This window comes from Vulpes vulpes, chromosome 8, assembly GCF_048418805.1.
Source record: "Vulpes vulpes isolate BD-2025 chromosome 8, VulVul3, whole genome shotgun sequence".
Lineage (NCBI taxonomy): Eukaryota > Metazoa > Chordata > Mammalia > Carnivora > Canidae > Vulpes > Vulpes vulpes.
Window position 1 is genome coordinate 24,853,963 of NC_132787.1, and position 27,816 is coordinate 24,881,778.

General features: G+C 39.2%; 1 protein-coding gene across 5 annotated transcripts; it reads left to right on the plus strand.

Annotated features, from left to right (window-relative positions):
• Positions 1-429: 429 nt before the first annotated feature.
• LDHB (lactate dehydrogenase B) lies at positions 430-23,373 on the plus strand. 5 transcript variants are annotated; one of them, XM_072765850.1, is made up of 9 exons: positions 662-773; positions 3,811-3,945; positions 9,167-9,277; positions 11,233-11,350; positions 12,798-12,971; positions 14,604-14,777; positions 18,752-18,869; positions 21,135-21,258; positions 23,000-23,373. In XM_072765850.1, the coding sequence occupies exons 4-9, from the start codon at positions 11,290-11,292 to the stop codon at positions 23,165-23,167; spliced, it is 819 nt and encodes a 272-aa protein (XP_072621951.1). In that variant the 5' UTR covers positions 662-773; positions 3,811-3,945; positions 9,167-9,277; positions 11,233-11,289; the 3' UTR covers positions 23,168-23,373. The 5 variants fall into 5 exon arrangements, with proteins under 5 accessions (XP_025850907.2, XP_072621951.1, XP_072621950.1 ...); XM_072765849.1 differs by having other exon boundaries at positions 766-3,190; XM_025995122.2 differs by lacking the exon at positions 9,167-9,277 and having other exon boundaries at positions 430-773.
• Positions 23,374-27,816: the final 4,443 nt, after the last annotated feature.

Here is a 27,816-nt window from a genome sequence, read left to right on the forward strand (position 1 = left end):
AGGTGAATGAGAACTTTCAGCCTTGTCGTGGCTCAGGGACTGACAGAGAAAATGAAGGCATCTTACCCCATTATCTTTCCCTGAGATCAAAGCCTACCCTTGAGAGCATACATATTTGTAGAGGAACTTCAGAAGGTGGGCACTGCTCCTCACTGATCTTGCCAGACAGCTAGAAGGAAATCAATGAGTATTGCTCAGTTAGGGTATGGGGGGGGGGGGGGGGTAGTTACTGCTGTACCAAATGAACTTTACAACCAAGAGCATGAACATTGAAAAATCAGTTTTATTTTTCAAAGCACCCAGAAGCACCAGTACTATTCCAGGGTAACATTGCCACCAACACCTTGCCTAAGAACAGGGGTCCTCTTAAATTGACCCAGAATGGGCAAAATAAAATTGTCTTTCTATTTGGGTTAAATGTATGCAAACGAGAGCGTGAGGGTCCAGAACAAAGATGGGCAAAGCGTTAGACGGGACCTCTGTGTTGAAGAGTCTGTAAGCTGGGAGGCTGCAGCTTTGCCTTCGGAAGGTGACCTCCTCCGGGGGGAGGGAGAGCGCGGGTGCACACTCGGGCCCTCGTCCTTGAAGGGGATTGAGCGAGCCGAGGGGAGGGGTGGGCGGCGATCCGGTTTCCAATCACAATAGAGGAAGCTAAGAGGCTGCGGCGCGGGCGGGCCCCGCCTCCTCCTCGCTCCTTGCGGATCCTGCGCCGGCCGAGACGCGCGCTGCTAACCTGGTCTCCTTCGCGCGTCCCTTACAGCCGCTGGTCTCGGGTAGGTGCCCCCCGGGACCCCGGATCCGGGCTCACGGGCCCCGGGGTGGGAGGTGCGGGGGGGCCCTTGCGTAGCAGCCCGCGGGAAAGGGCCCTGAAGGACTCGTGCTCTCTGGGGCCTTTAGCGCGGAGCATCCGGACTCGGGCCCGGACTCGCCGCCAGGCTTTGGGGCTGCAGGCCGTGCCCTCCGCTGGGGAGCCCGAGGCCGTGACCTCGCCGCCCCAGAGCCCGCCTCCGGCCTGTGCTGTATCCGGGAGGGACTTGCGGCGTTGGCAGCTAAAACCCGGCTGCTGCAAGCCCCCGATCCTTTTCCGGCGGCCGCATCCCCCCCTCCCCCCTCCCCCTCCCCCTCCCCGGGCCGGCAGGCCGGACCCCGCGCACGTGCTGGAGGAGCTAGGGGCGAGCCGAGGAGCACGTGACAGCTGGCTGATTCCGAGCCTGGGCGGTGGGATCCACTCCCCGGGTCGGGGACGCGAGCCCCTGCTTGGGCGGATGCGGGCAGAGGATGATGCGCGGGTCTGGCCCGGCCCTCCCGGGTTTGCCCGGCGAGGATGCAGAAGGCCTTGGAGACGCAGGCCTGTTCCCCTCCGGCCTCTTCTCTTGATGCCTCGGAGCTTTGTTTACTTGGCCAGCTTTGGGTGTTGAGAGTGAGGAAGGCCCGGGATTGCCCCTGGGGACCTTCTCCTGGGCGATCGGAGGTTGCTGCCCTCCCTCGTGACCTGCTGCTCCTGCACGGGGTGGCCTGTGGGCGGCCGGCTGGGCAGGCTGTGGCCTGGGCCTGCAGAGAGGGGCCGGGAGAGCGAGCCGGCGCTTGCCAAGTCGAGGAATTCGATGGCAAAACCTGGCTTTCTAAAACGTTGGAATCAGGGCACCTGGGTGGCTCAGTGGTTGGGCGTCTGTCTGCCCTTGGGACAGGTGGTGATCACGAGGTCCCGGGATCGAGTCCCGCATCCGGCTCCCCGCAGGGAGCCTGCTTCTCCCTCTGCCTGTGTCTCTGCCTCATTCTCTCTCTGTGTGTCTCTCATGAATAAACAAATAATCTTTTTAAGAAGAAAGTTAAAATTGAAGGATAGTCTGCAAAAAGAGTCTTTGTTTCTGAATTTAAGATACCGGGGTCATTGGCTCACTTCTAAGGATTTACATCCTCGCAGCAGGCGGGGAGGGATCTCCTCTCTCCCCCCAGGCGGGGGCGCTGGACCTGCGGGGGATGGAAAGGACCCAGATTCAGAGGTTTTCACCCTGTTTACCATTCTTTTTCCCTGCAGCTAAGCACTCAGATCTTGGCACAGTCCTGCATATATAATAATAGAAAACATTTTCTTCTAATGTCTTATAACTCCTATTAAGGGGAAAAAAATAGTTTTTTAAATACTTTTCTCCAGCAGGATCTGAAAGAAAATAATGTACTGGCTTGAGCCTCTAACTGTGGTTTCTGAAGTTTTCAAAATTAATTTAGAAGGTGTGTCTGAACAACCAGTCTGTATATAGCGACCATTTCTGGGTTTTGCTTACTGGATTCTATATATAAGGATCTTAAACCAGCCAACGAAAATAAACCTAATGGAGAAAAAATACACAGTTTGTATCTCTCTGTTCAGCAAGAGAAGGGGCAGTCTTCTGATTCTGCTCAGAATGCAGGACGTGTTTGAATTTCTGTGTCAAGCCATTCGTAGAGGCAGTTGCACCAGGCTGCTTATTTTTTTCTTTAGCCTCCGTGAGAAAACTGCAGATGTGCTCTGCGAAATAATCTCTAAATTTAGTTCCTACAGATGGAGGGAGGCAATGTTTTTTGACGGAAAAATAGGTATGGAACAAAATAGTTATTACGTAGTTGTGTCCAAATTCAAGTAATTTATTCCAATTTAGAGCCTTCTGAACTCTTACTTAACATACACAGTTTCTGAATTAGTTAACTTTTGTTACTTAGTCCATTGCAGATGAGAAACAAAAAGGAGACTGGAAAGCAGGGTAGGTACAGTGGCTGTGGATGTGAGAGTCTAGCATAAAAAGTAAACAGGAAACTGAAATAATGAATTAAAATTATAAATGATACTTAAATGTGAAGAAAGGATTTAAGTATGACCTGCCTCTCTGTTTAAGAAGGCCCGGCAGTGTATTTTGTGTACTAAGTTGCCATGGAATTGTGAAGTTTCTTTTACAATTCAGTGACTTTTGACATTTTAGTTATCCAGAAAATGTACTTGATTATCTGATGGTACAGATAAATTTGGTGTTACTATATGGAATGTTTTCCGACAGGTTTTCTTTTCTCTTTTCCTTTCATTTCTTTTCTATTCTTTTCTTTTCTTTTTTTAAATGGCTGGAAAGAAACTGATTCAAAGGCTGATATTCTCCTAACGTGACTCCTTGAAAGGAAAATGTATTAAGTGGGTGCCCACCTCCCAGTTAGTTCCAAGGTACACTAAACGGAATTTAGAGTCATATTTCTGAAGATTTTGCATAAACACTCATCACTATTTTCATGCCACTGTATTTATGAAGTATATGTGATATGTCCAGTACACTGACAGGTTTTAAATGAGACTCAAAGTAGAAGAACCGGTCCCTATCTTCAAAGAGTGATAATAACCATTAGTAGTAGAAATTATACTCATAAATGGCTATTAACTCTTTTAGACCAAGCTTACATATGGGTTAGTACAGGGCCCTAATTTAGTTTGTGTTGTTACATATAAATTCTTCATGAGGGGAATGGAAACAAGTGAGCTATTCTAAATGTAAATATTCACGTCTTTCAGCCAATAAATGAAGAGCCACAAGACAGAATTGTTACAACTTGTTAAATACTAGCACAGTATCCCAAATTCTAATGACTTCATAGAAGTTTTTTGTTTAATTGATTTCTCCATTAAGTGGGTTACATCGTTCTTTAAAATATATTTGTGTTGGAGAATATCATTAGGCTCATTTTTAACTGTGCTGTAGTTCAAAATTGCAACAGTAGCATTCTGTGGATTATTCCCATTTGGGTTTTATGTGTGGGTGTATGTATAATGTTTTGATTCTTTTCTTGCAGGGCACAATGGCAACTCTTAAGGAAAAACTGATTGCACCAGTTGCAGAAGAAGAGGCTGCAATCCCAAACAATAAGATCACTGTAGTGGGTGTTGGACAAGTTGGTATGGCATGTGCCATCAGCATTCTGGGAAAGGTATATTTCAAGACCACCATACATGTTAGATAATTTCAGTTTATGTGTACAATCTCTGTAGGCACTTCAGGATTTTATTGTCTTTAAAATATTTTTTTTTTCCTGAACAATTTTAAATAAGTTATAGACATCATGACACTTCACCTTTAAATATGAGAGCATGTGTTTACGGAGTATGCTCTCCCTACATGGCCACAATAGAATTGCTGCACTCGGGGAAGTTAACATTGATATAATACTATCCTCTAATGTATAGTACCTAGAGTTAAAATTTTCCCCACTGTTTAATAGCATTTATTTATTTATTTATTTATTTATTTATTTTATTTTATTTTTTATTTGTTTATTTATTTATTGTTTAATAGCTTTTTATTTTTTTAATAGCTTTTTATATCTGTTTCCACCTCAGTCCAAAATCATATTTTATATACTTGTCGTATCTCTTTTGTTCTTTAATCTGGAACTATTACTGAGCTTTCTTTGTGTCTCACATCATTGATATTTTTGTAGAGTGCAAGTCAGTTATGTAGAATGTCCCTCAATTGATGTTTCCTTGTAATTAGGTTCAGGTTAAATTTTTGGGTAGGGTTATGAGTAGGTGATGGGATCACATCAGGAGGCATGAGATGTTCAACTTTGTCTTAATACCAGTAGGTGCCCAAGACGCCCTGGGTTGAAGTGATAGGTGCAGGATTTCTCCATTGTAAAGGTCCCTTTACCCTCTATCATTAATAAGTAACTTGCACAAGGGCTTTGCGAAGTGGTGGAAATGACTTCTGAGTCCTTCAGAGTACATTCCCTAATCGGAAATAAATTCTCATATAATCAGCAATTCTCAGGATCAGGAGATTTAACACTGATGTCACGCTGTTAGCACCTTCCACTCCTGCAGACTTTTCTCCTGGTATACCTCCACAGGCTTCTGGCTTGCCTACTATGTACACCCCATGTAGGTGAAGCTGTAGTTTTTTTTTAGTCTCCAAGGAATTTAGAGGAAAGAGGGCCCTTTTTTTGTTTTGTTTTTGTTTTTGTTTTCTTGGATTTTATTTGTTTGGGCAGCCTGGGTGGCTCAGTGGTTTAGTGCCGCCCCAGGGCTTGATCCTGGAGACCTGGGATCAAGTCCCACGTTGGGCTCCCTGCATGGAGCCTGCTTCTCCCACTGCCTGTGTCTCTGCCTCTCTCTCTCTCTCTCTCTCTTTCTCTCTCTGTGTGTGTCTCATGAATAAATAATAAAATTTTTTAAAAAAGATTTTTTTTTTGAGAGAGAGATCACAAGCAAGGGGGAGGGGCAGAGGGAAAAGCAGCCTCCCCACGGAGTGGGGACACCCCCCACCCCCCAATCCATGTGGGGCTTCATCCCAGGACCCTGGGATCATGACCTGAGCCTAAGGCAGTTGCTTAACCAGCTGAGCCACCCAGGCACCCAAAGAGCCCTTTCTCATTTACCTCACTGAATTGATTCCTTAGGCTGCTTTAAATGTAGGACCCTCCCCCACCCTCAAAAAAAAAAAATCGCTGCTTTGCCTTCAGTAGAGTACACTGTTCCTTTGTGTCATATCTGAAGGCTGCCCAAATAACGCCTCGCCAAGCAGGTTTCTGTTTGCAAGTTTGAATTCTCAAGGAACTAATTTTAAGGTCTTGACTGAGAAAAAACTATCAGAGAAATCAACTAAAGTATGTAGTACACACCAATGAAGGTTTTACTCTTTTGCATTTTTTTTTTTCTAGCTAGTATTGACCAGGGGCTTATTTGTAGTAGCTGCTTCCCAGATCATAGGGAATCACAATTTAGTGTTCACTGTTCATGTCAATTAAAATGAAAAATATCCCAGCTGACGTTTCTTTTAAAGCATTTATTGAATGTATACCATGGTGGAAGTGTTTTAATAAAAGCCTTCATTTTAAACAACAACCTCAGAATGGGAAGTGTTCATATCCTGTTTTCAGATGAGGCGGCTGGGGTCTAAAGAGATTGAGCAGGGCAGCCCGGGTGGCTCAGTGGTTTAGTGCCGCCTTCAGCCCAGGGCATGATCCTGGAGTCCCTGGATCGAGTCCCACGTAGGGCACCCCACCTAGAGCCTGCTTCTTCCTATGCCTCTCTCTCTGTGTCTCTCATGAATAAATAAATAAAATCTTTTTTAAAAAAGAAAAATATTGAGCAGCCTGCCTCCAGTCACACAGCTGAGGAAGTAGAATTGTATTTTATTTTTTGATATTTAATTTTATTTTTTAAAATAAACTCTGCCCCCAACATGGGGCATGAACTCTCTACCCCGAGATCAGAATTGCATGCTCTATCGCCCCAGCTAGCAAAGCACCCCAGTAGAGCTGTATTATGAACCCAGGCTCTGAACTCTTTAATTATAGTGACTCCAGTTTCTTTTTATTCTAAGATAGTCTTTAGGCAGTTAAAAACATCAAGGTTTTAGTGACACACTAGCTAGAGATATTTCTTTTCTCCTGCAAATCTCAAAATTTAGACTTTTCAGGAAACTACATCTAAGCTATTGTGATTCTATAAAGAATACCTCTGTGATTTTCACTGTGAACTTAAAATCGTCTTCGGTAAATAAACTTGTGACTGTGCTCACAGTTATGTAATACTTTGGCCCAATTCAAGTGCTGGAGAGAACAGACCCTGCTGCTAACACAGTAGGAATCTTCCAATTTAGATGCTTTGAGGGATTGTCTGCCTTGCTCAAAGACCATCTTACTAATTAAAAATGTTCAAATCTTATTTTAATAGATGAGGATTAAAGTGCTTCAGAATTATTCCTTATTAATATTTGGGGATTATAAACCCTACTAGTTTAATAGAGGAAGGAGGTGTTTATATATTACTTCATTTACTCCTTTCCAAAAATTGGCGAGGTATTGTCATCTATGTATTACTGTTGGAAAGAAACAGCCTAGAAAGGTTAATAAGCCACTTGGTGAAGATCACACAGAGATAGTAAGTTCCTTATCCGGTCTTGGAGGCCATCATCGGACTGGTATGCTTTATAGGGAGTACACCTTGCTTTCTGCCTGGGAAATGTGCCAACCTGGGGCATCAGAGGTAGGTTGAGGAGGCCCACACCTTTGCCAGGTCTGAGAAGGCAACTGAGGCCCCTAGTAGGGTATGCCATCACTACAAAAAAAAATTGTCTTTTGTTTCTCATGCCCAGGCTCCCCAACCTCATTGTCTTCGTATGAAACATAGTGAGCTTTGATAAAAACTATAGCTCCTGTACTTAAACATTCCAGTAGTTTCATAGGACACATAGATGGCATGTACATCAAAATCCAGGACTCCAGAGATGTCTCCCTGCCTGTCTCAGAGCAAGGTGGTGGAGTGCACAACCCCAGGGGGCTCTATTTACATACTGTCAGCACCTTTACCATCTCTGACTTTATCACGTGCCATCTGCCCTACTTCTCCAAAATACCTAGCTCATTTCTGCTTAAAACCCTTTTCCTTACATTTCCTTTCACCTGCGAAGTGCTACCCTAGGCCATCAGAGTTGATTTCTTCCTCTTCATATCATAACTTTGTAGGCAGGCAGCCCCTGACTGTCCAAGTAAACTTCTTTCCCAGGAACATTAACATTGCCCTGCCTTATGGTCTTTATATAGTACAACCACTATCAGAAATGATCTTAAATTGTTTGCTTAACTCCTCTTCCCTTTCTAGAACATTCCATGAGAGAAGAGACTTGGCTGAATTTGTTCCTAATTAGTAGAATAATTACTAATAAGTATGTATTACATAAATGCTTCTGCTATTCCTAATAACTTATTTTTGTCAAATTTTGATCGTAGCTTTTCCTTTATCATGGCTTCTGTTGCTAAGTAGGACTCCTACCCTACTACCCATCACAGGCTCTGCATTTTAGCTGTCAAGAGGGGGCTCTAAATATCAACCTCATCATGTTGTCAGGGGCTTACAGAGCTTTCGTGAGAGATTATCATAAACTAAGTCCAGCTTTCTTTGAGTATGTATCCTCACTTATGTCAGCTAACCTTGTTCTTGTGGTTATAGGCACAGCATCAGTCTTTTAGGAGCAGTGTAATTACAGACCTATTGTCAAGTAGTTTTAGCAGTGCTGGACTTGGCTTGAAAGTAGGACATAATAAAATTTGGTATTTGTACAAGAATAGTTAGATTAATAAAATGAACCAAAAGCCCAGAAAAAGGCCCAAATAGTATTTAATAATATGATCGAAGTGGCATTCCATAAATTACTAAACAAAAGGTGCTTGTCCGTTTAGTTCAATATTTGGAAAAAGTCACACTTTTTCCTCCCATAAAATTTCATGCGGAATAAACACTTGGATATAAAAATGCAGTGATCAGTTACTATAGCATTAGTGGCAGTAACTTATTGGCTAAGAGAGTCATGGGGCAAATAGGACCATGTCTGGTCCACGTGGGACTTCAGATTAAAAGATATTTTGTTGTATGTTAAACAAGTGGTCACATTCAACAGTGATGTCCTTGCCTTCTACCCAACCTTATCCTTCCTGCTTTTGCGATTAAGCTCTGTGGTTTCAAACTATTTTAAGTATATTTACAGTGTAAGTGGATTCACAGGCTTTACAATACAGGTATTCCCTGCTTTTTGAAAGTTCGTTCACTTTGCTTTTACGGAAGACCCTCATTAGTAGCTATTTTCTCTAATCAAACGAAATCCCAAGGGAATTTTCCCTTTTACCGTGAAAAGGTAAAACGCAAAAAAGCAGTCAGAGTTTATTTTATCACAGAGGCAGCACACACCCCAAGCAGTGAGAGTGGCCCCACCAGACGACTTCCCCAGGAAATAGCTATATACTTCCAGCATCTCAGGAGCTTTGAACTGCATGAACATCTGTGCTTTACCTCCGGTTTATTTTGTGCATCTGTTAGCAAGATGTGTCTTAAGGTATCAGATAAACCGAAGTAGGAGAGGTTATTTTGGAATCTGAGAATTCTCAGAAATTTCCCACATAAATTAATGGTAATTGCTGCTTCTGCTCTATGCCATTTCTGCTTACAAAAGATTTGATAGGAACATTCTACTTTAGGATAGCGGGGGATACCTGCGTAGGAACTACAGAAGGAGATTTATTTCAGTCAAACAACAGTGCTGACACTTAGGCACACATCTTCTGTGTTGCCTGCCTCCGCATTTGGAGGATATTCAGTCGTGCAGATGCAGCTAAATTCAGTGCGACAGTTTTTTTTTGTTTTTTTTTTTTCAAGTGTTGGATCTCTTCCTTCTCTACCAGCTGAGGACGCACTTCTCAGCCAATTCTCCACACCCACTGGCTGAAACAAAAGACAGGATCTGAGATCCTGTGACATCCTTTCCACGTAAGCCTGAAATTGTTTTGCCATGCTGACTTTAGGGGCACAGATGTTATGTTACTAAAATAAAAGTGATATTCCTATTGCTCGGTACCTTGATGGAATGGGATGGCTATTATTAAGTTATAGTGCCCTAATTGAGAGTTTAAAAAAGACAAATACAGGTTTGTGTGTTCTTGTCAGAGGCTGCAGAGGGACAAAACCATTTAAAAAGCATCAAAACCTGTTTTAAAAGAAAACTTGTGAAAACAAGTGCCAGTAGTGGATATGCATAGAAATGAGAAAACCGTGGCTAAGTAATCCCCAACTTGCAAAATGGTCATTGCAAAAGTTTGCAAGTAAATCTGTTGCTTGGAGGTAAATGCACATTTGGAGGCTAGAGTCTCAGGAACTCAAAAGCAAGCCTGTTATCACTCATTTCTTGAGACTAGTGAGCCACTGGGATTCTAGGGACTAGACAGTGCTCATCCCTTGGCTCCTACAAGGAGCCGGACTTGCCTTGGCTGGCAAATTAAAGTAGGTCAGATTTTTTTACTGGCTTCATCCTCTGCTGGTCAGTGCCTTCTAGACACCTCCTGTTCCACCCTCTACTACTCTACCTTTTCCTTGCAAGTGCCTTCTGAACCCAGTTACCTACCCTTTTCCCATCAATACTCCTCTCTGATATGACTGATCATGCCATCCTTAGGAGAGGCATCCTCATTTTTAAGTGGATTTCCATATTGATATGTTATATTAAGCTAATTATTTTGCCAATAGCCTTAAAAACAGTAAAGGCAAAGACTCTAGTGATATTTCAACAAGAGGGATAACTATGTTTTGTAAATTTTGCAAATTACGAGTTTCCATAAGATAATGGAATTTCAGAGCTGGAAGGATTTTTGGCTGCATCTAGACCGACAACCTCCCCTCCCCTTATTTTTACAAGGAGAGATCAAGTGCGTGCTTAAGAAAGCACTCTACATGACTGATAAAGGGTGAACCCAAGGGTTTGTTTTCTCCCACTCTTTCTGTAGAGATATAGAGGACATATAAATAAAACATTTTATATACAGAACATTTTATAGAATATGTAGAATTATGAGTCTAGATCAAGAGTAAGTAGTATATTTGGGATTTAGACTTGTATTTTGAATGAGTGGCAGAGGGTGACAGCTGGAATAGAAAACAGGAGAGCTCAGAGACTGGAGAAGTTTGGGATGACACAGGAGAATCTGCAAATCCCAGACCCTGCCATCCGTAGGATACCCCTTCTTTTGCCCATCAAGACATTCAAGTTGGTTCTATCCAACCTGAGTTCAGACTTCAAACTGGGCTTCAGATCCTACTATGTGGTCAAACTATTGATGGTTTAAATCAAATCTGCCTTCTGAAAAACCCTCCAAACTGGAGGTGATTTCAGGGATGGACACTGCCCAAGGTTGATTCTGAGTCTGGGTGAGTCTTCACCACCCCTCATTAATGGAAAGACTTGTATATCCTGAGAACACTATTGAACTGTTGGTTTCATGAGGAATCGTTGTCTTACATATTCTTAAAGTGATTTGTAGCATGTTAAGTATCGTGATAATTAAATCCTAGTTGAGTACTAGAAGATAAAATTTAGAAAAATCAATGTGTTTATTATTAATAGTTCATTCAAGACTTTCTCATGCAGTTGTTTAAAGAGCACACCTAACTCCATGATAAAATTCTCAGGGTTTTTAACACTTGGTGCTTATCCATTTAAAGGGTCTTTGTTGTTGGGGGGCACCAGAGGGGCTCAGTCGGTTGAGTGACTGACTCTTGGTCTCAACACGGGGTCCTGATTTTAGGGTCATGTGTTCAAGCCCTGTGTTGGGCTCCACACCCAGCTTAGAGCCTACTTTAAAAAAAAAAATAAATAAAGGTTCTTTGCTGGATTGTGAGCCAGGGTGCCTTAGAGTGGCTTAGAGTACTAACCCTTGTTTTTATATTTCTAGTCTCTGGCTGATGAACTTGCCCTTGTGGATGTTTTAGAAGATAAACTCAAAGGAGAAATGATGGATCTACAGCATGGGAGCTTATTTCTACAGACACCTAAAATTGTGGCAGATAAAGGTAGTTACATTTCATGCCTAAAGTGATCTAATCATAGATGCCCTCACTCTATAAAATTAGTCTTCCATCCTGATGAATCTAGTATTGGTGGTTTTTCTTTCCTTCTCTATTCAGTTCATCCTCGAGGACAAACAAGTATCGCCTCTGTAAACTTCCCAGATGATTTCCATACATTTGACACATGACATTTTAGGAAATTCTATCCTAATGCTTGATTACATGTAGCTGAGAACAAGAGTGTTTTAGACCCCCAAAAAATATTTGTACAAAGTAATTTGAGTGCTTTGAAGAAACCAAAAAAAAAAAAAAAAATTCATGTTCTAGCTGTCTGTTCTAGATTAGCACATTTATGCAGTGATAACCATGATAGCAGGGCTGTGTCCAAAGATAGAAATGTGAACATCAGAATAATTTCTGCTATGACTACTGCTGGCTATTATTGAGTTATTAGCATTCTGTGTACTATGACATTTTTGAATGTCACATTTTACCTCATTTTCACAAGAAAGGTGTGAGAGGTAGGTCTTAGTACCTTCATGTTATGGGGAGGAAACTGATAAAAGGTATTAATAACTATCAAAAGTCACATAGCAATATTGTTTATTTTTTTAATTGTTATTTTTTAAGATTTTATTTATTTATTTATGAAAGACAGAGAGAGGCAGAGACATAGGCAGAGGGACAGGCAGACTCCCTGCAGGGACCCAGATGTGGGACTTGATCCCAGAACTCCGGGATCACAACCTGAGCCAAAGGCAGACGCTCAACCACAGAACTACCCATGTGCCCCGGCACTAGTTTATTATGTGACTCATCCGTAGCTATTATATCTGATGATCACATCAGGTCATAATTTCTATATTTTGGGAAGTGACATACTTCCTTGATGGGGAAAAAAAATATATTCGCCAGAGAAACTCAACTGCTGAAAGTAAATAGGCTTCCTTAAAATATTGAGTATTAAAAATGAGTTTCTGGTCAAGAGCAAATGCTTCTTTGCCCTCCTTCCCCTTCGTGGGTTGGATTAACATTACAAGTCTACAAGTGTCCTCAATTCTCTTTTTCTGTTGGAGGGCTGCCTGTTGAACTTGGGACTCATGGTTTATGTTTTATCAAATCAGTAGCCATCAAAAGTCAATAGCATTTTGAATTTGTTAGCCAGAAACATAATTTAGGGCCTTCTTTATTTCCTTGGTCTATTCTCTGAGCCAGTTTTATGGTTGAATTATTTCTCTGTGACTCAAAAAGGAAGATGTCATTTCTCTTGAGAAGAACGTTACACCTCAAAACCTTATAATACAGAATTCTTGCCTATGTAATTCTTACAGTATGTAATGCTTATATAAGTTCTAAAAGCTTATGGATGTTTAGGTTTCTGGAGCATACCATATATGATATGTTTTGATGAAGAGTTGTATTTAAAGTACTTTTTTTCTCCCTCTCCTAGATTACTCTGTGACTGCCAATTCTAAGATTGTGGTGGTGACTGCAGGAGTCCGCCAGCAGGAGGGAGAGAGCCGCCTCAATCTGGTGCAAAGGAATGTTAATGTCTTCAAATTCATTATTCCTCAGATAGTCAAGTACAGTCCTGATTGTATCATAATTGTGGTTTCCAACCCAGGTATTTAATTAACAAGAATGTCTTAAGGTTCACCTCTGTTAAGTTAAATGTTTTGGGTTTTATTTTATTTCTGTTGTTTGGCTTTTAAAGAATCTGTCCTAAGATTTAGTAGCAGAAGCAACTCTTGTGTCTTCTGTTATTGGCTGCGAAAGAATGGTGTTTGCAAAACAAATGGCTGAGTCCTGGGCCAAATGTTTAAAAATGTGAGAAGAGTTATATATAAAACAGTTGCATCTGTTTGTTTCATCACTTTGTTGTAGAGCCTAGAAGCTTTTTAAAATTTTCTAGGAAGATTATCCTGGGGTGTGTAATGAAACATTTAAACGTGGCTTTAATTTGTAAGAAACATTTTAGCAAATTTGACCTTCTGTTGGCCAAAAAAGTGTATTCTAGTGGCATTGAATTTGAAACTAATTTTAAAAGCCATTAATCAGTCCAGTTTGAAAGATAGCAATAGACTGTATCGATGGACAAATAACATGCTAATGCCAAATGTTAGAGCTTAAAAGTTGCTTTTGTTGCTAAATCAACATTTGCAGAATAAACATGAAAACTTCTGCTTAGAAAGCATTGCATTATTTAACTTAAACAGTCGGAATTCATTCTCTATTTCATACTTCTTTTGTCTATAATTTGCCACCAAACATACTATTTATTGGTGAATATAGTAGATACATTGATAAAACTGATTGTCTCCGGATGCTGGAAATAGAGGAAGATTGTGAGTAAGAAGCAGGGGGATCCTTACAGTTTGTGGAATATTGAGAATTGGGAGCCAGCAAGGACAGAGATTCTTTCAGTATTATTTTCTGCAGTCTTGGATTGGGGGTTACTGAATAGTTAAATCTTTTATATGAAACTTCGTGTAAATACATAGTGGCAAACAGACTTGGAATAAGAGTGACAAATAGCTGGCACATATGAAGTTGCTGTATCCCCTGCCTAAGGCAGACATTAACTCATTATACAACTTTCCAGGTATAGCTTCAAAGTCTCAACTCTCCAGGAAGTCACTCCCACTGAATCAAACTTGCCAAGGAAGAGCTTTATAATCCCCAGTCCAAAATGACCTTAAAATATCTTGACTAATGTGTATATTTGTGTGGGGGTGGAGATTGCAAGATTAACCTCTTGCATTCCCTGAGTGATGTTTTCTCCTTTTGACGGTTATAGCCTAAGAGTGATGTGATCCTGTCTAGACCAGCAAGTTTTATTCTGTGAAGTCTCAGGGCTGTGCCACGCCAGAATAAAGGTTCTATCATAGAGGTCCTTTCATTAAATACAACAAATATAAATCCCCTTGTATTATCACAGTTTCTTCCTGAATGGTATCTTGTGCCCAGGACAATTTCTAGTAGTATGCCTTAGTAATTTAATAACCCGTGGCTTTTGGGTTATGGTGATAGTCCCTACCATCATAGAACATTAAAATCGAGAAACTTATGTAACCATAGGGTCTCCTACATGCATTATTTCTTAACTATGTAAAGTCACAGTGTTTATGTCTTTCTGGCTGTATTCACATCTCAGACTGGACAAGTTGGGGAGGAAGAAGCTAGGACACCTGCTAATTGTCATAGCAGTTGAAATCAGTTTTGATTTACCCACATGTATTATTTCTAAATGTTTTAGTGGATATTCTTACATATGTTACCTGGAAACTAAGTGGACTACCCAAGCACCGTGTGATTGGAAGTGGGTGTAATCTGGATTCTGCTAGATTTCGCTATCTTATGGCTGAGAAACTTGGCATTCATCCCAGCAGCTGCCATGGATGGATTTTGGGAGAACATGGCGACTCAAGTGGTAAAGAAAAAAAGCCTTAATATTCTGATGTGTACTTACGGTGTTATTCTTGTCATTCTGAATTTTTTGTTTTTTAATTTTATTTTTGTATTCACATACTTCACATTACAAATAAGCAATTTGTGGGAAAATACCTTGATAGTAACTAGGTAAATATGTACACATTCTGCATCAGTTTTTTGCCTGCTATGTTTAGGATCTATTGATAATTCTCAAACAAATTCCTACTATGATAGTTGTCAGACACAATATTCAGTCATTTCTGAATATTTATTGAGTTCCACTGAAAAAGAGAGCTTTCTGTTCACCATTTATGTGTGTTATATCAATGTGGACTCAGATTTTTATTTTATTCAACAAATGTTCTTTCACTATAATTATAACACAGACATTGTCCCAGATTTGTCAAGTAATAGGCTCTTCAGACTGGCACCTGGGTCTTTTTGACATGTCCCAGAGTTTCTTGAACCCTTCCTTATCTCTAGGACAATAAAGTGCACCATGTTGGTGTTATATTTCCCATTTCTCTGCACTGGACGCATCTCTTTCTCCAATGAGTCCTGTTTACTTCTAAGGGGAATGGCATTTAGGAACCGAGATCTGGACATAGGTGTGCTCATGCTCCTGCCATGTCCCTGCTTCTAGTTCCTTTCAGTGGATGGAGGTATTATACCCATCATGTTTATTGAAGGAGAAATAAATTGGGTAACAAAAGCTTTTACGTAACCAGTATCCACTATTCTATAGTGTAAAATAAATCTTGCTTTAAATGAAACCTGATTTGGGGGCACCTGACTAACTGGCTTAGTTGGTAGAGTATCTGACTTTTGATCTCAGGGTTGTGAGTTAAAGCCCCATATTGGGTGTGGAGACTACTTTAAAAATATATATATAAAAGTAAATGAAATCTGATTTTTACTAAAGCATTAATAATAACTATCAATCACTTAAGTAGTAAGAGGCCATTTGGTAAATATCTCAAATATCTTCTTTAGGAATTTAAATAGAATTGTTGGGCATAAATCAATCATTGTAAAAAATCAACATTAAAGTTATATTTTGATTTCTTTTGTAATGCTTTGTTTTGAAATAGTTAAGGGGTACCTAGGTGGTTCAGGTGTTGGTTTAAGAGTTGGTTAAACATCCAACTCTTGATTTTGGCTCAGGTCATGATCTCAGGGTTGTGAGATTGAGCCCCATGTCAGGGTCTGTGTTCAGCATGGAGTCTTAATTGTCCTCTCCCTTTGCACCTCCTTACCCATGTGCACACGCTCACTCTCTCAAATAAATAAATAAATAAATAAATAAATAAATAAATAAATAAATTTTTTTTTTTAAAAAAAGAAAGAAACAGTTAAAATATCATTTATTTAATTTAATATTTCTGTTTAATGGTGAGCCTGACTGGCTCATTCAGAAGAGCATGAGCCTCTTGGTCCTCAGGGTCATGAGTTTGCACCCCATGTTGGGCGTAGAGATTACTAAAAAAATAAACTTTAAAGACATTTAAAAAAATAAATTAGTATTTCTTTTCCAAACAATTTTATGTAATAACACTTATGAACAATTCTGGTTATGTAACTCTTAAGCCTGTTTGTTAAACCAAAATACATTGAATAGGCCAATGTGTAAAACTAATTATCCATTTTAATGTTAACGATAAGCTTTATTCTATTAAATTCATATCTGTCCTATATTCAAGGAGCTGTTTCCCCCTAAAAAGGTTTAGGTGTAAATATTTTTTTGAATTCAGTGAGAGTGTGTAATGTGGTTTTAGTGTTCTATGTTAAAATAATTTGGTCTTAAAACTATTGCATTTGTTCTTGTTTATATAATGATGCTATTTTTCTTTTTTTTTGGCACATTGTGCCACTTCATTCAAGAATTCCTAATTCTTGTATCCAAGGATTTGTTTGAATCTATGTCCTATATATAAAAAACTATCACAGTGTGCAGTATGCAGTGGAAGTTCAGCCAATGCTAGTTATTAAAATTGTACAGTGATTAGAACCACAGATCTGGAAGTAATATTATGTGTTCTCTAGTTTAAGGCTTGCATTATAATGAAAGAAGAAATGAGACAAAGCAGTCATAGTGGCTAATGGCTTGTTAAAAATCCTTTAGCTGGGGATCCCTGGGTGGCTCAGCGGTTTAGCGCCTGCCTTTGGCCCAAGGCGCGATCCTGGAGTCCCGGGATTGAGTCCCACGTCAGGCTCCCTGCATGGAGCCTGCTTCTCCCTCTGCCTGTGTCTCTGCCTCTCTCTCTCTCTCTCTCTCTGTCTATCATCAATCAATCAATCAATCTTTAAAAAATCCTTTAGCTAATTAGTGGTACAACTACAATTAGAATCATGTCTTCTTTTTTTTTTTTAAGATTTTATTTATTGATTCATGAGCGACACAGAGACACAAGAGACATAGGCAGAGGAAGAAGCAGGCTCCTAATGGGGAGCCGGATGCGGGACTTGATCCCAGGACCCTGGGGATTACGACCTGAGCTAAAGGCAGGCACCCAACCACTGAGCCACCCAGCTGTCCCTAGAATCATGTCTTCTGACTCCTATCTAGGCTACTATTTACTCATCACTGTGTCATTTTTTTTCCAAAACACCTTTTTTTCCTATTTCCACATTGACCTGTATTATGTACATGAAATGAAAGAAAATTAAACCATACTCAACCCTGACATGATTATGTAGATTTCAGTTTCATCAAAAGCCATGAGAGTACCCATATTCCATAGTTTTCTCAACTATTAGCCTGAATTCACAAAAGTTGTGGATTAAAAGTGGATTTTATTTGGCCATGGGCAGCTTTGCCCTTGGTAGCCAGTTTCAGCTATACTGGACTTGACCCCATGCTTCTGCTCCTATTTCTTGAGTTTACAGTGCTCTCTTCCAAAGGTCTCCAAGGAGCTCTACTTATTTTTCAAGGTCCAATGCAAATGCCATTTAAAAAAAATTATATATTTATTCATGAGAGACACACAGAGAGAGAGAAGCAGAGACACAGGCAGAGGGAGAAGCAAGCTCCATGCAGGGAACCTGATGTAGGACTCGATCCCGGGACTCCAGGATCATGCCTTGGGCACTAAACTGCTGAGCCACCCAGGGATCCTGCAAATGCCATTTTTTGTAGCCCTTTCTGATATCCCTTTGCTCCTCAAGTAAATGGATTATAATTTATCTTCATACCTCTGTGATAGCCCATCTCATTGCTTTAGTTTCCTTTGCCTGTTTCTTCCAGTAATTTCTAAATTTATCCACAGCACAGAACATATCCTTATTTACTTTTGTACATCTACATTTTCAATATATACTTTTGGCTGGGTAAAAGGTGTTAAGAATAATGGGTAAGGGTGTTCAGATACATGGAGCCCTCCAGAAGATACAGTTGGTGATAGAGAACACCTTCGGTGTGCCTCTGGGGCCATTCTTAGAAGGAGACATTTGATTCAGTTAAGACCAGAAAAATTCACTGTGGTTACCTGGAGTTTCTTTTGAGAGATAGATTGGACTTGGGGCATGAAAAGAGATGACTGGAGTATATTTGGATTTTAGATTTTATCTTTTTTTTTTTTTTTAATTTTTTACTTCACTCCAGAAGAAAGGGATTTATATAAGGAAAATGAGTAGGAGTGGAGTTAAAGATTGCTCAAATTTTAGGGTAGTCGTGAACTAGAAACCCTTGTGATTTCAACAAGCCCAGAGGGAGGCAAAGAATTTCATATTCTCTGTAAGTATGACACAACAGTTCTGTTTTGCACCAAAATGGTTGAAAGTTAAAATGTCAGATGTGTGGCTATTTTGAAAGTACATGCCAGCCTTTAGGGGAAAGTAGACTGGGTCAGTTGTCTTTGGAGCAGTTCCAGTGGGTATTCAGTAACTTGCCTCAGAGGTAAAATCTGAACTAAGAGAATAAAAGATTTTTTAAAGTAGTGTCAGAAATATGAAATGTTTATCCTCTTTCTCCAGTGGCTGTGTGGAGTGGAGTGAATGTGGCAGGTGTTTCTCTTCAGGAACTGAATCCAGAAATGGGAACAGACAACGACAGTGAAAATTGGAAGGAAGTGCATAAGATGGTGGTTGAAAGGTAAGTAGAAGGAGGCTTAAGATGATTAATTTTTTTTCTAAATTTTATTTCAATTCAATTAATTAACATAAAATGTATTAGTGGTTTCAGAGGTAGAGGTCAGTGATTCATCAGTCTTACGTAACACCCAATGCTCATTTCATCCTGTGCCTTCCTTAATGTCCATCATCCAGTTACCCCCATCCCCCTTCCCTCCAGTGACCTTCAGTTTGTTTCTTATGATTAAGAGTCTTTAATGGTTTGTCTCCTTCTCTGATTTCATCTTGTTTTATTTTTTCCTCTCTTCCCCTATAATCCTCTGCTTTATTCCTTAAATTCCACTCAATTTATAATTGTGTTTCTCTGATTAACTTATTTTGCCTAGCATTATACACTCTAGGTCCAATCACATTATTGCAAATGACAAGATTTCATTCTTTTTGATGAATGTGTAATATTCCTCTGTGTGTGTGTGTGTGTGTGTGTGCGCACACACACACCACATCTTTATCCATTCATCTGTTGATGGACATCTGGGCTTTTTCCATAGTTTGGCTATTATGGATATTACTGCTATTAATTTTATCTAGATAAAATTATCAATGATTTTGGCCACCCACTCAGATAAACTCTTAATATAGTAAACATGCAGCTGTTGTCTACTTCAACAGATAAGACTAACTTGACTGGTCAAACCTACCATACGAGTCCCCCTAGGGTAACCGGATATTTTTTTTCTGGAGAAATTCTGTTTGTATAGGGAACAGGAGCAAAATATGGAATTAACAAGTGAGAAGGGCTTTCAGATTGCCTCTTACTGATGAATAGGGTTGACTTGCATAGAACCTGGACACTATTAGTTTCATAATTACCTAAAATAAGTACTTACTGATAGATTGCTAAAAGTGTTAAAGCTGTGCTGTATTTACCTCTCCACACCCAACTAAAGATATCTCCCTCTTTTTTTCTTTTTCCTTCTTTAAACTCTTATGTACTTTTTTTAAAACTGTTTTTAAACTCCTCTCCTTATGACCTTAATGCATATAAAATAAGGTATCATTGTGGAATGAGTAAAGAATATGGACTTGAATTCAAACTATGACACTGGTATTACAGAAGCCATATAAGTTGAATCTCAGTTTTGTCCCTTCTGAAGTCATATGGTAATAGAATTATTATGAAAATTTAGTAAAAACACAGACATAATGCTGCTGAGTATTCAGTAAACATCGGCTATTATTTGCAGAGAATTGTTAAAAAAAATTTCTCGAACATGGAATTGTTTTGCTTAGTTTAAATGTATTTGTTTTTTTCTGGAATTTGACCCATGCATAGAGATAAGATTGTTTAAAAATGTGAGGGGGTTCTTAGCATTTTGTTAACTTAATCCCTTTGCTTTAAAATGAGAAAACTAGGTCTCCCCAGGTAATATAACTTGCCTAAGGTCTTCTAGTCATTGATAGCATTAAATCCCAATTTCCTACATTCTAATTTTGGTTACTCCTGCTACCTCTTAAGGACCAAGGGCTTTGTGGGTTTCAAGGTGTAAAATTTATGTACAGAACATTGTCAAGCAAGGTAGATCATCTTCACTCTGCTGTTAGATTAGTTGGTCATCGTAATTTAGGTGACAGTGGTAAGTAGGACCTCAAAATCAAGGTATATTTTGTCCTTAGAATGTGAACATCTTTTTATTTTCATTGTTTCCTGATTTCATTAGTAATTTTGGAAATACTCGTGTATTATGAATATTAAGATTGGTTGGAAAAAAGTATGTTTTTACCACTGTAGCTTTTATAAATATTTATGCATATAATCTATTTTTTTAAAGATTTATTTATTTATTTTAGAGAGAAAGAGTGAGCACTGAGAGGGGCAGAGAGAGAGAGAGAGAGAGAGAACCCCAGCAGACTCCTTGATGAGCTCAGAGCCTGACGGCAGGGCTTGATCTCAAGACCTGATCATAACCTGAGCTGAAACCAAGAGTTAGACTCAACCTACTGCACCACCCAGAGGCCCCTCAATAATCTATTTAAGTTTATCATAGCATTCATGTAGAGCCCACTAGGTAGTATTTCCAACTGTAAATGTTTTAAATATATGTTAATTTATTTAACAAACTTATAAAATAGATGTCCTCACTTTATAGGAGAGGACACTGAGATAAGAAAGGTTTACTGAAGATTACACAGCTTAATAAGAGACAGCAGCAGCCAACACAAAGAGTCCAATTTTAATAACTATTGAGTCTGATTTCAGTGAGCTCTTTTATGATTTTTTTCTTAGTGCCTATGAAGTCATCAAGCTAAAAGGATATACCAACTGGGCTATTGGATTAAGTGTGGCTGATCTCATTGAATCCATGTTGAAAAATCTCTCCAGGATTCATCCAGTGTCAACAATGGTGAAGGTAAGATAAACTGTTACAAATATAATTTCTGGTATTCTATTCTGTGATTAGATTTAAAGAAGGACAAGGTGGTCTCAGTCTACTTTTTTCTGAATCTCAAAGTTTTGTGAAAACTTCTCTTTTCTCTCTTGTATACGGTGGCAAATTAAATATTCACTCTGAATCTTTTTTGACACATTTTCAAAATATGTATCATATAAATAAGTATTAATTTTATTTCAAGTTGGGGTATTAATGTATAGATTGTCTTTGATATAGTACTTGATGCCTTAGTAAATTTAGTTCAGTTTAACAACCAGGAAACAGAGGTGCCTGGGTGACTCTAGGTTAAGCATCTACCTTCAGCTCAGGTCATGATCTCAGGGTCCTGGGATCAAGCCCCAGTCAGGTTCCTCACTCAATCAGGAGGCTGCTTGTCCCTCTTCCTCTGCCCGTCCCCCTGCTTGTGTTCTTTCTCTCAAATAAAATATTTAAAAGAAAAAGCTATGAAACACTGAAATAGAAATTGGTTATTTTTCAATAAAATTAAGATTGTATTAAAACATTATATAAGATAACTCATTTTCCATAAGTCAGGGGAGGAAATATAAGGGGAAAATGCAGTAGATTTAAAAAAAAAAACATGCAAAAGAGAACAATATAGAAGTATTTGGTGGTAAAATGTGGTGTCAGGTGTTTTTGGTTTTGTTTTTTTAAGCACTATAGCAAAATTTTAAAAAATAAGTGTGGAAAAAATTGAATAATTGCTGGGTCTTGGAGTACATATTTGGAATTTATTGATCTCTGCTTTGGTGTGTGTACAAAAATTTTGGAACTAAAAGTTTAGAAAATAGGAGTGCTTGGCTGGCCTAAGTGGAAGAACATGTGACTCTGATCTCAGGGTCATGAGCTTGAGCCCCACATTGAGTGTAGAGATTAGAAAAATAAACTTTTCTAAAAAGGCATGAAAAATGTATTAAAGTAACTTGCTTGATATAATTAAATAATCCAGTTAGTTGCATGGTTAAGTTGACTCTGAATAAATTTACTGCTTTATATAAACTGGTAAATTCTGTGTTTTGGAAATTATGCTATTTTTCCGGCAGTTCTTGGATGTTGCAAAGATCTTGCCTTTGAGTGGCTTCCAACATTTATTCTGGACCTCTTGGATAGCTACCACCTGAAATTCTCTCCTAAACAAAAGAATTTTTTAAAATTTAGGATTTCATAAAAAGCAGCCCATTAAGAAACACATTGGAATGCAATTTAATTTGAAGACTTAGATATTAAGTTTTATTAAAGTATATCCAGGCAGAGATGTATCAGTAAGTTCAATAAAAAAGTGTTACTTTCTTATAAATGTCTAGCTTATTATAATGTGTTTTTGTATATTCTGCATATAAAATTGAATTCAAAATGTAAGTATTTGGAAAATATGGGCCTGTAAGTGTTGAAAATTAAAGAACGAGTTTGTTCTTACCATATTTCCTACATTTCTTTCCGTTTAAACATGGAATCTGGTCATTTTTATCTATGATTTCACTTTTTTTTTTTTTTTAGATTTTATTTATTTATTAGAGAGAGACAACATGAGCATTGGGAGAGGCAGAGGGAGAAGCAGACTTCCCACTGAGCAGGGAGCCCAATGTGGGGATCCTGGGATCATGACCTGAGCCAAAGGCAGATGCTTAAGCAGCTGAGCCATTCATAGGCGCCCCTATGATTTCATTTCTTAATCTAATTGTTTCTCTTGTTCTGGCAGGGCATGTATGGTATTGAGAACGAAGTCTTCCTGAGTCTTCCGTGTATCCTGAACGCTCGGGGCTTAACCAGTGTGATCAATCAGAAGCTGAAGGATGATGAGGTTGCCCAGCTCAAGAAAAGTGCAGATACCTTGTGGGATATCCAGAAAGACCTAAAAGATCTGTGACTTCTGGCTTCTAGGCTGTAGAAATTTAAAACCATGATGTAATTAACTGTGAGCCTTTAGTTTTTCATCCATATACACGGATCACAGTTTGCTTTTATCTTCCTAAATATGTGAATCTGGGCTCACAGAATCAAAGCCCATGCTTGGTTTAGTGCTTGCAATATGAGCCTTGAACAAATAAAATTAACTAACGTAGTGTGCTTCTATTTCTGGGACTCTTTCTTTAGTGACTTCTGAAAGATTTCAGTCAATATTTCAAATAATTCTTCCCCCATCATAAAATGCCCTAAATTCTATCTATATTCATCCTTTCAAATAGCACATTCTTTGTCACAGCATATGCCATGATTTTGTTATTGTCTTGAGAATATGATTACCCTTTTATTTTTAAAGACATTTTTTTAGAGCAATTTTAGGTTTACAGTAAAATTGAGAGGAAGGTACAGTGATTTCCCATATACCACTTGCCCCCACACATGGTGGTTTCAACATCATCCATCAGAATGGTACGTTCGTTACAATCTATGAAACAACATTGGCATGTCATTATCACCCAAAGTCCATAGTGTACATCAGGTTCACTCTTGGTGATGTACATTCCATGGCTTTGAACAAATGTATAAGCAACATATTTCCACCATTCTAATGTAGTGTTAAAAATGTGATTGTCATAAACCTGTTTCAGTGCAGGTTATATCGCTGATTAACTTATTTGAGGCAAGTTACTTAACCATTCCCAAGCCTCAATAGTTTTATCTATGAAATAGTGATAACTAATTAGTTATAGAAGGTGGGGGAGACCAAAATATTCACCAAACAGAAGTTACTCTGAGGCTAGAACATGAAGGAGGTGACTCCATACAGTTTACAGCTTTATTCAGGATAAATTAAGTCAGGGGATCAAGAGGAGGATGATCCAGGGCAGCTGCATAGCTATTCTCTGCAAAATCCAGACCTTAGTCCTCTGCTTTTATAGAGCAAGGGGATATACATAAGAGCCCTGTAGTGAGATCAAAGGGTTCACGTACATCTAATTGACAGCTAACCTTTAATTAGCTCTTGTGGCACCACCTGTGCAGGAAGGGGAAAGACTTTCTCTAACAGATTCGTGGGAGACCAAACAAGCCTCTCCCATTATTCTGGACTTGGCGGGCATTTCTGAGGTATATATATCAATCCCTAAGGGGCCTGGAATGTGTAGCCCAAGGGAGGTCATTGAGGAAACACCAACGAGATAGAGGACCAAAGATGGAGTCAGTATTATCAGCACTCTCGCAAAGGTTATTCATTATTCCAATTTCTATGTGAATGCTGAATTTAAAATAAGTAGTTTCTAAGCTTGGATTTTATGGACCAGTTTTAAAAGTTTTTAAACTTCAGGAGTACATGGCTGGCTCAGTCAGTGGAGCATATGACTCTTGATCTTGGGGTTGCAAGTTCCAACACCACTTAGGGGTAGAGTTTACTTTGTCAGGGATGGGGAATGAATACATGTGTAGAGTGAGGTAGGGGGTCTCGACATAAGTTTCCCAACTTTTTATTTTGCCAAATAAGGATTGGAGAAAAAAAATACCATATTCTTATTCTCATACAAATAGACATTTTAATGCCAAAAGAATGGAAAGACCATAATCTCAAATTTATCAACTGTCAAGACCAGGAGCAGAAAGGCAAAACTTGGGCTGCAGAGCCACAAGCTGGAAGAAGTCTGGGTCCTTGGTTTTCATGGAGCTGTTATACCGGTTATACATTGCTTTTACATTAGAAGGAAATAAACTCCTGTACTGTTATTTCGGCTATCTCTCTCAGCTAGCCAAAGCTCATTCTTAGTGAAACACTCTATAAGACTTTATTAGGAACAATCAACCATAGACAAAGTACCTATTAGCAAATAATTTTTATCTAGATGAGATAGACATGAATAATAAGTCAAGGTGCTATAAAATCCAGGAAAAAACCTGAGCCCTCACATATTCAATTGGGGCACCTTAGTTATTTTCTTGTTCTCTGGGGAAACATGGAGAATTAAATTGTTAACATTCTCTAGGAATAAAATAACCCTGAGTAGTTAATACATGGATTCAAATATCCCATAGATCAATATCCTAAATGCAAATATCACCACTGCTTGGGACTGACGTAGTATACTCATAAAGGAGATGTTATCCCATATAATTTTAACATGGGAAGTACACTCATTCCAAGCTATTTCATAGAGGAGAAACAGACCCAAGTACTAATCCGATTTGCCTAAATGCCACCAACCTATTTTGTGGATCTATTGGTTAGTACTCCTTCAAACTGGCTGAAACAAGCAAAACAAAAAGGAGGGAGAATTTATTGGTTTACCTCACTGAAAAGTCTAGAACTGGAACTGACAGGAAGCAAGACTACATTGAGAAACAACAGAAGAAATGTCACCAGGATTATCTAGTTTTTCTTTAACTCTTGGCTTAATTCTTGTCTCCTTTGTATATTTAGATTCTCAGGTTCTTTAAACAACTTTATTTTTTTTATTTTTATTTATTTATGATAGGCACACAGTGAGAGAGAGAGGCAGAGACACAGGCAGAGGGAGAAGCAGGCTCCATGCACCAAGAGCCCGACGTGGGATTCGATCCTGGGTCTCCAGGATTGCGCCCTGGGCCAAAGGCAGGCGCTAAACCACTGTGCCACCCAGGGATCCCTAGATTCTCAGGTTCTGTGGTGAATTGTCTACAGCAACTTCAATCTCAGATCCTGTGTTCAGTATAGAGAACTATACCCCCTGCTTTCCTAGAAACTCCAGGAAAAAATCTAACTGCATCTTATTGCATCTTACTGCATTTCATTGATGAAATGCACGTCCCTGAACCTATCTCCTAGGCCTGGGAGGCTCAGTGCTCTCATTGACTAATGACTTGGTTTTTCTGGAGCCAAAGCACATTAACTGACAGAAGTGGAGAGGATGGGTCCCAGCAGAAATTTAAGTTATGATTGCCATATTACCACTGGGGGAAATATGTACTAGTTGAAAAAAACAATAAATGGCTTCTGATCTTGACACACAATTTATAATCCTTTCTGTTACCACATTTTATTTCCTGGCATTACTGTTCCCCAATAGCTATGTAATAAATGTTTTCAGTTTTATCTGGTTCCTGCCATAATGAAGGTTTTTAGGTCAAATGAAGACCTTCTGAGAGGAAAATGATTACATTTTCTATTTTTTAAAAGATTTTATTTCTTTACTTGAGAAGAGTTTGCAAGAGAGAACACACGCGGGAGGGAGGAGCAGACTCCCCACTGATCCCAGGACCCCTGGGATCATGACCCGTGCTGAAGGCAGATGTTTAATGGACTGAGCCACCCAGGTGCTCCTACATTTTCAATTCTTGAATCTGGTTCAGTTTGGTTCCTGTTATTGACACTCCCACACAGAAACATTAGTCATTACTTTAGAAAACTCAGAGATCAAAGGAAAGTAGGAATCTTCTATCTAGTTTTAGAGTAAACAGGTCTATGTGAACAAAATGAAGCAGAGAATTAACAACAGAAGTCATAGTACACTAAATTAGCCAATAAACAAGTGTTTATTGAGTGTTTGGTATAAACAAGTCTTTTCATTGCTGTGGAAAGTCAGAAGACATAGTCCATGCCTTCAGGAAAATAAAACCTTTATTTATTTATTTTTAAGATTTTATTTTTATTCATGAGAGACTCAGAGAGAGAGAAACAGAGACATAGGCAGAGGAAGAAGGAGATTCCCTATGGGAGCCTGATGTGGGACTAGATCCCAGGACCCCAGGATCTCATCCTGAGCTGGAGGCAGACACTCAACTACTGAACGACCCAGGGTTCCCAAAAACAAAACCTTTAGAAGTGCAATAATAGGACAGATGTATGGTGAGCACAGGACACAGAACTACACCTGTGTCCAAACATCATACTTGTGGGCAGAATCACGGCTCTTTTTTAAATCCCTGTGATCAGGTCAGATTCCTTATTTTTAAAAGGTATCAAATAAAGATAAAATGAGATTACATGTAGAAGATGACTACAAATTATAAAACTGGGATACCTGGCTGGCTTAGAGGAGCATGTGACTCTTGATCTTAGGGTTATGAGTTCGAGCCCCACCTTGGGTGTAGAGATTACTTAAATAAATAAGCTTAAAAAACTAAATTATAAGACCCTACACAAGTACATTATTATCATAATACAACAGTACAGTGGTAAAATCCCAAGTGCTGCAACAGTTCTGAACAGTAAATCTTTGTGGACTGAAAGACACTTTATGGGGATGATTTAGAAAATATATTTTTTAAGATTTATTTATTCATTCATGAGACACACAGAGAGAAAGAGAGGCAGAGACACAGGCAGAGGGAGAAGCAAGCTCTATGCGGGGAGCCCAAAGTGGGACTCAATCCTGGATCCTGGGATCAGGCCCTGAGCCGATGGCAGACCCTCAACCGCTGAGCTACCCAGGCATACCAAATTTCTTTCTTTCCTTTTTTTTTTTTAAAGTAAGCTCTATGTCCAACATGGGGCTTGAACTCACAACTCTGTGATAAAAATTCACATGCTGTACTCACAGAGCCAGCCAGGTGCCCCTAGAAAATATTGAGAGGGGTAGAATTATTATTAACCCAACAGCATGATTGAAA

Coding starts and splice junctions, on each gene's coding strand:
- LDHB (XM_025995122.2), top strand. CDS start 3,817: ATGGCAACTCTTAAGGAAAAACTGATTGCACCAGTTGCAGAAGAAGAG. Junction 11,351..12,797: donor TAAAATTGTGGCAGATAAAG/GTAGTTACATTT, acceptor TCCCTCTCCTAG/ATTACTCTGTGACTGCCAAT. Junction 12,972..14,603: donor AATTGTGGTTTCCAACCCAG/GTATTTAATTAA, acceptor TAAATGTTTTAG/TGGATATTCTTACATATGTT.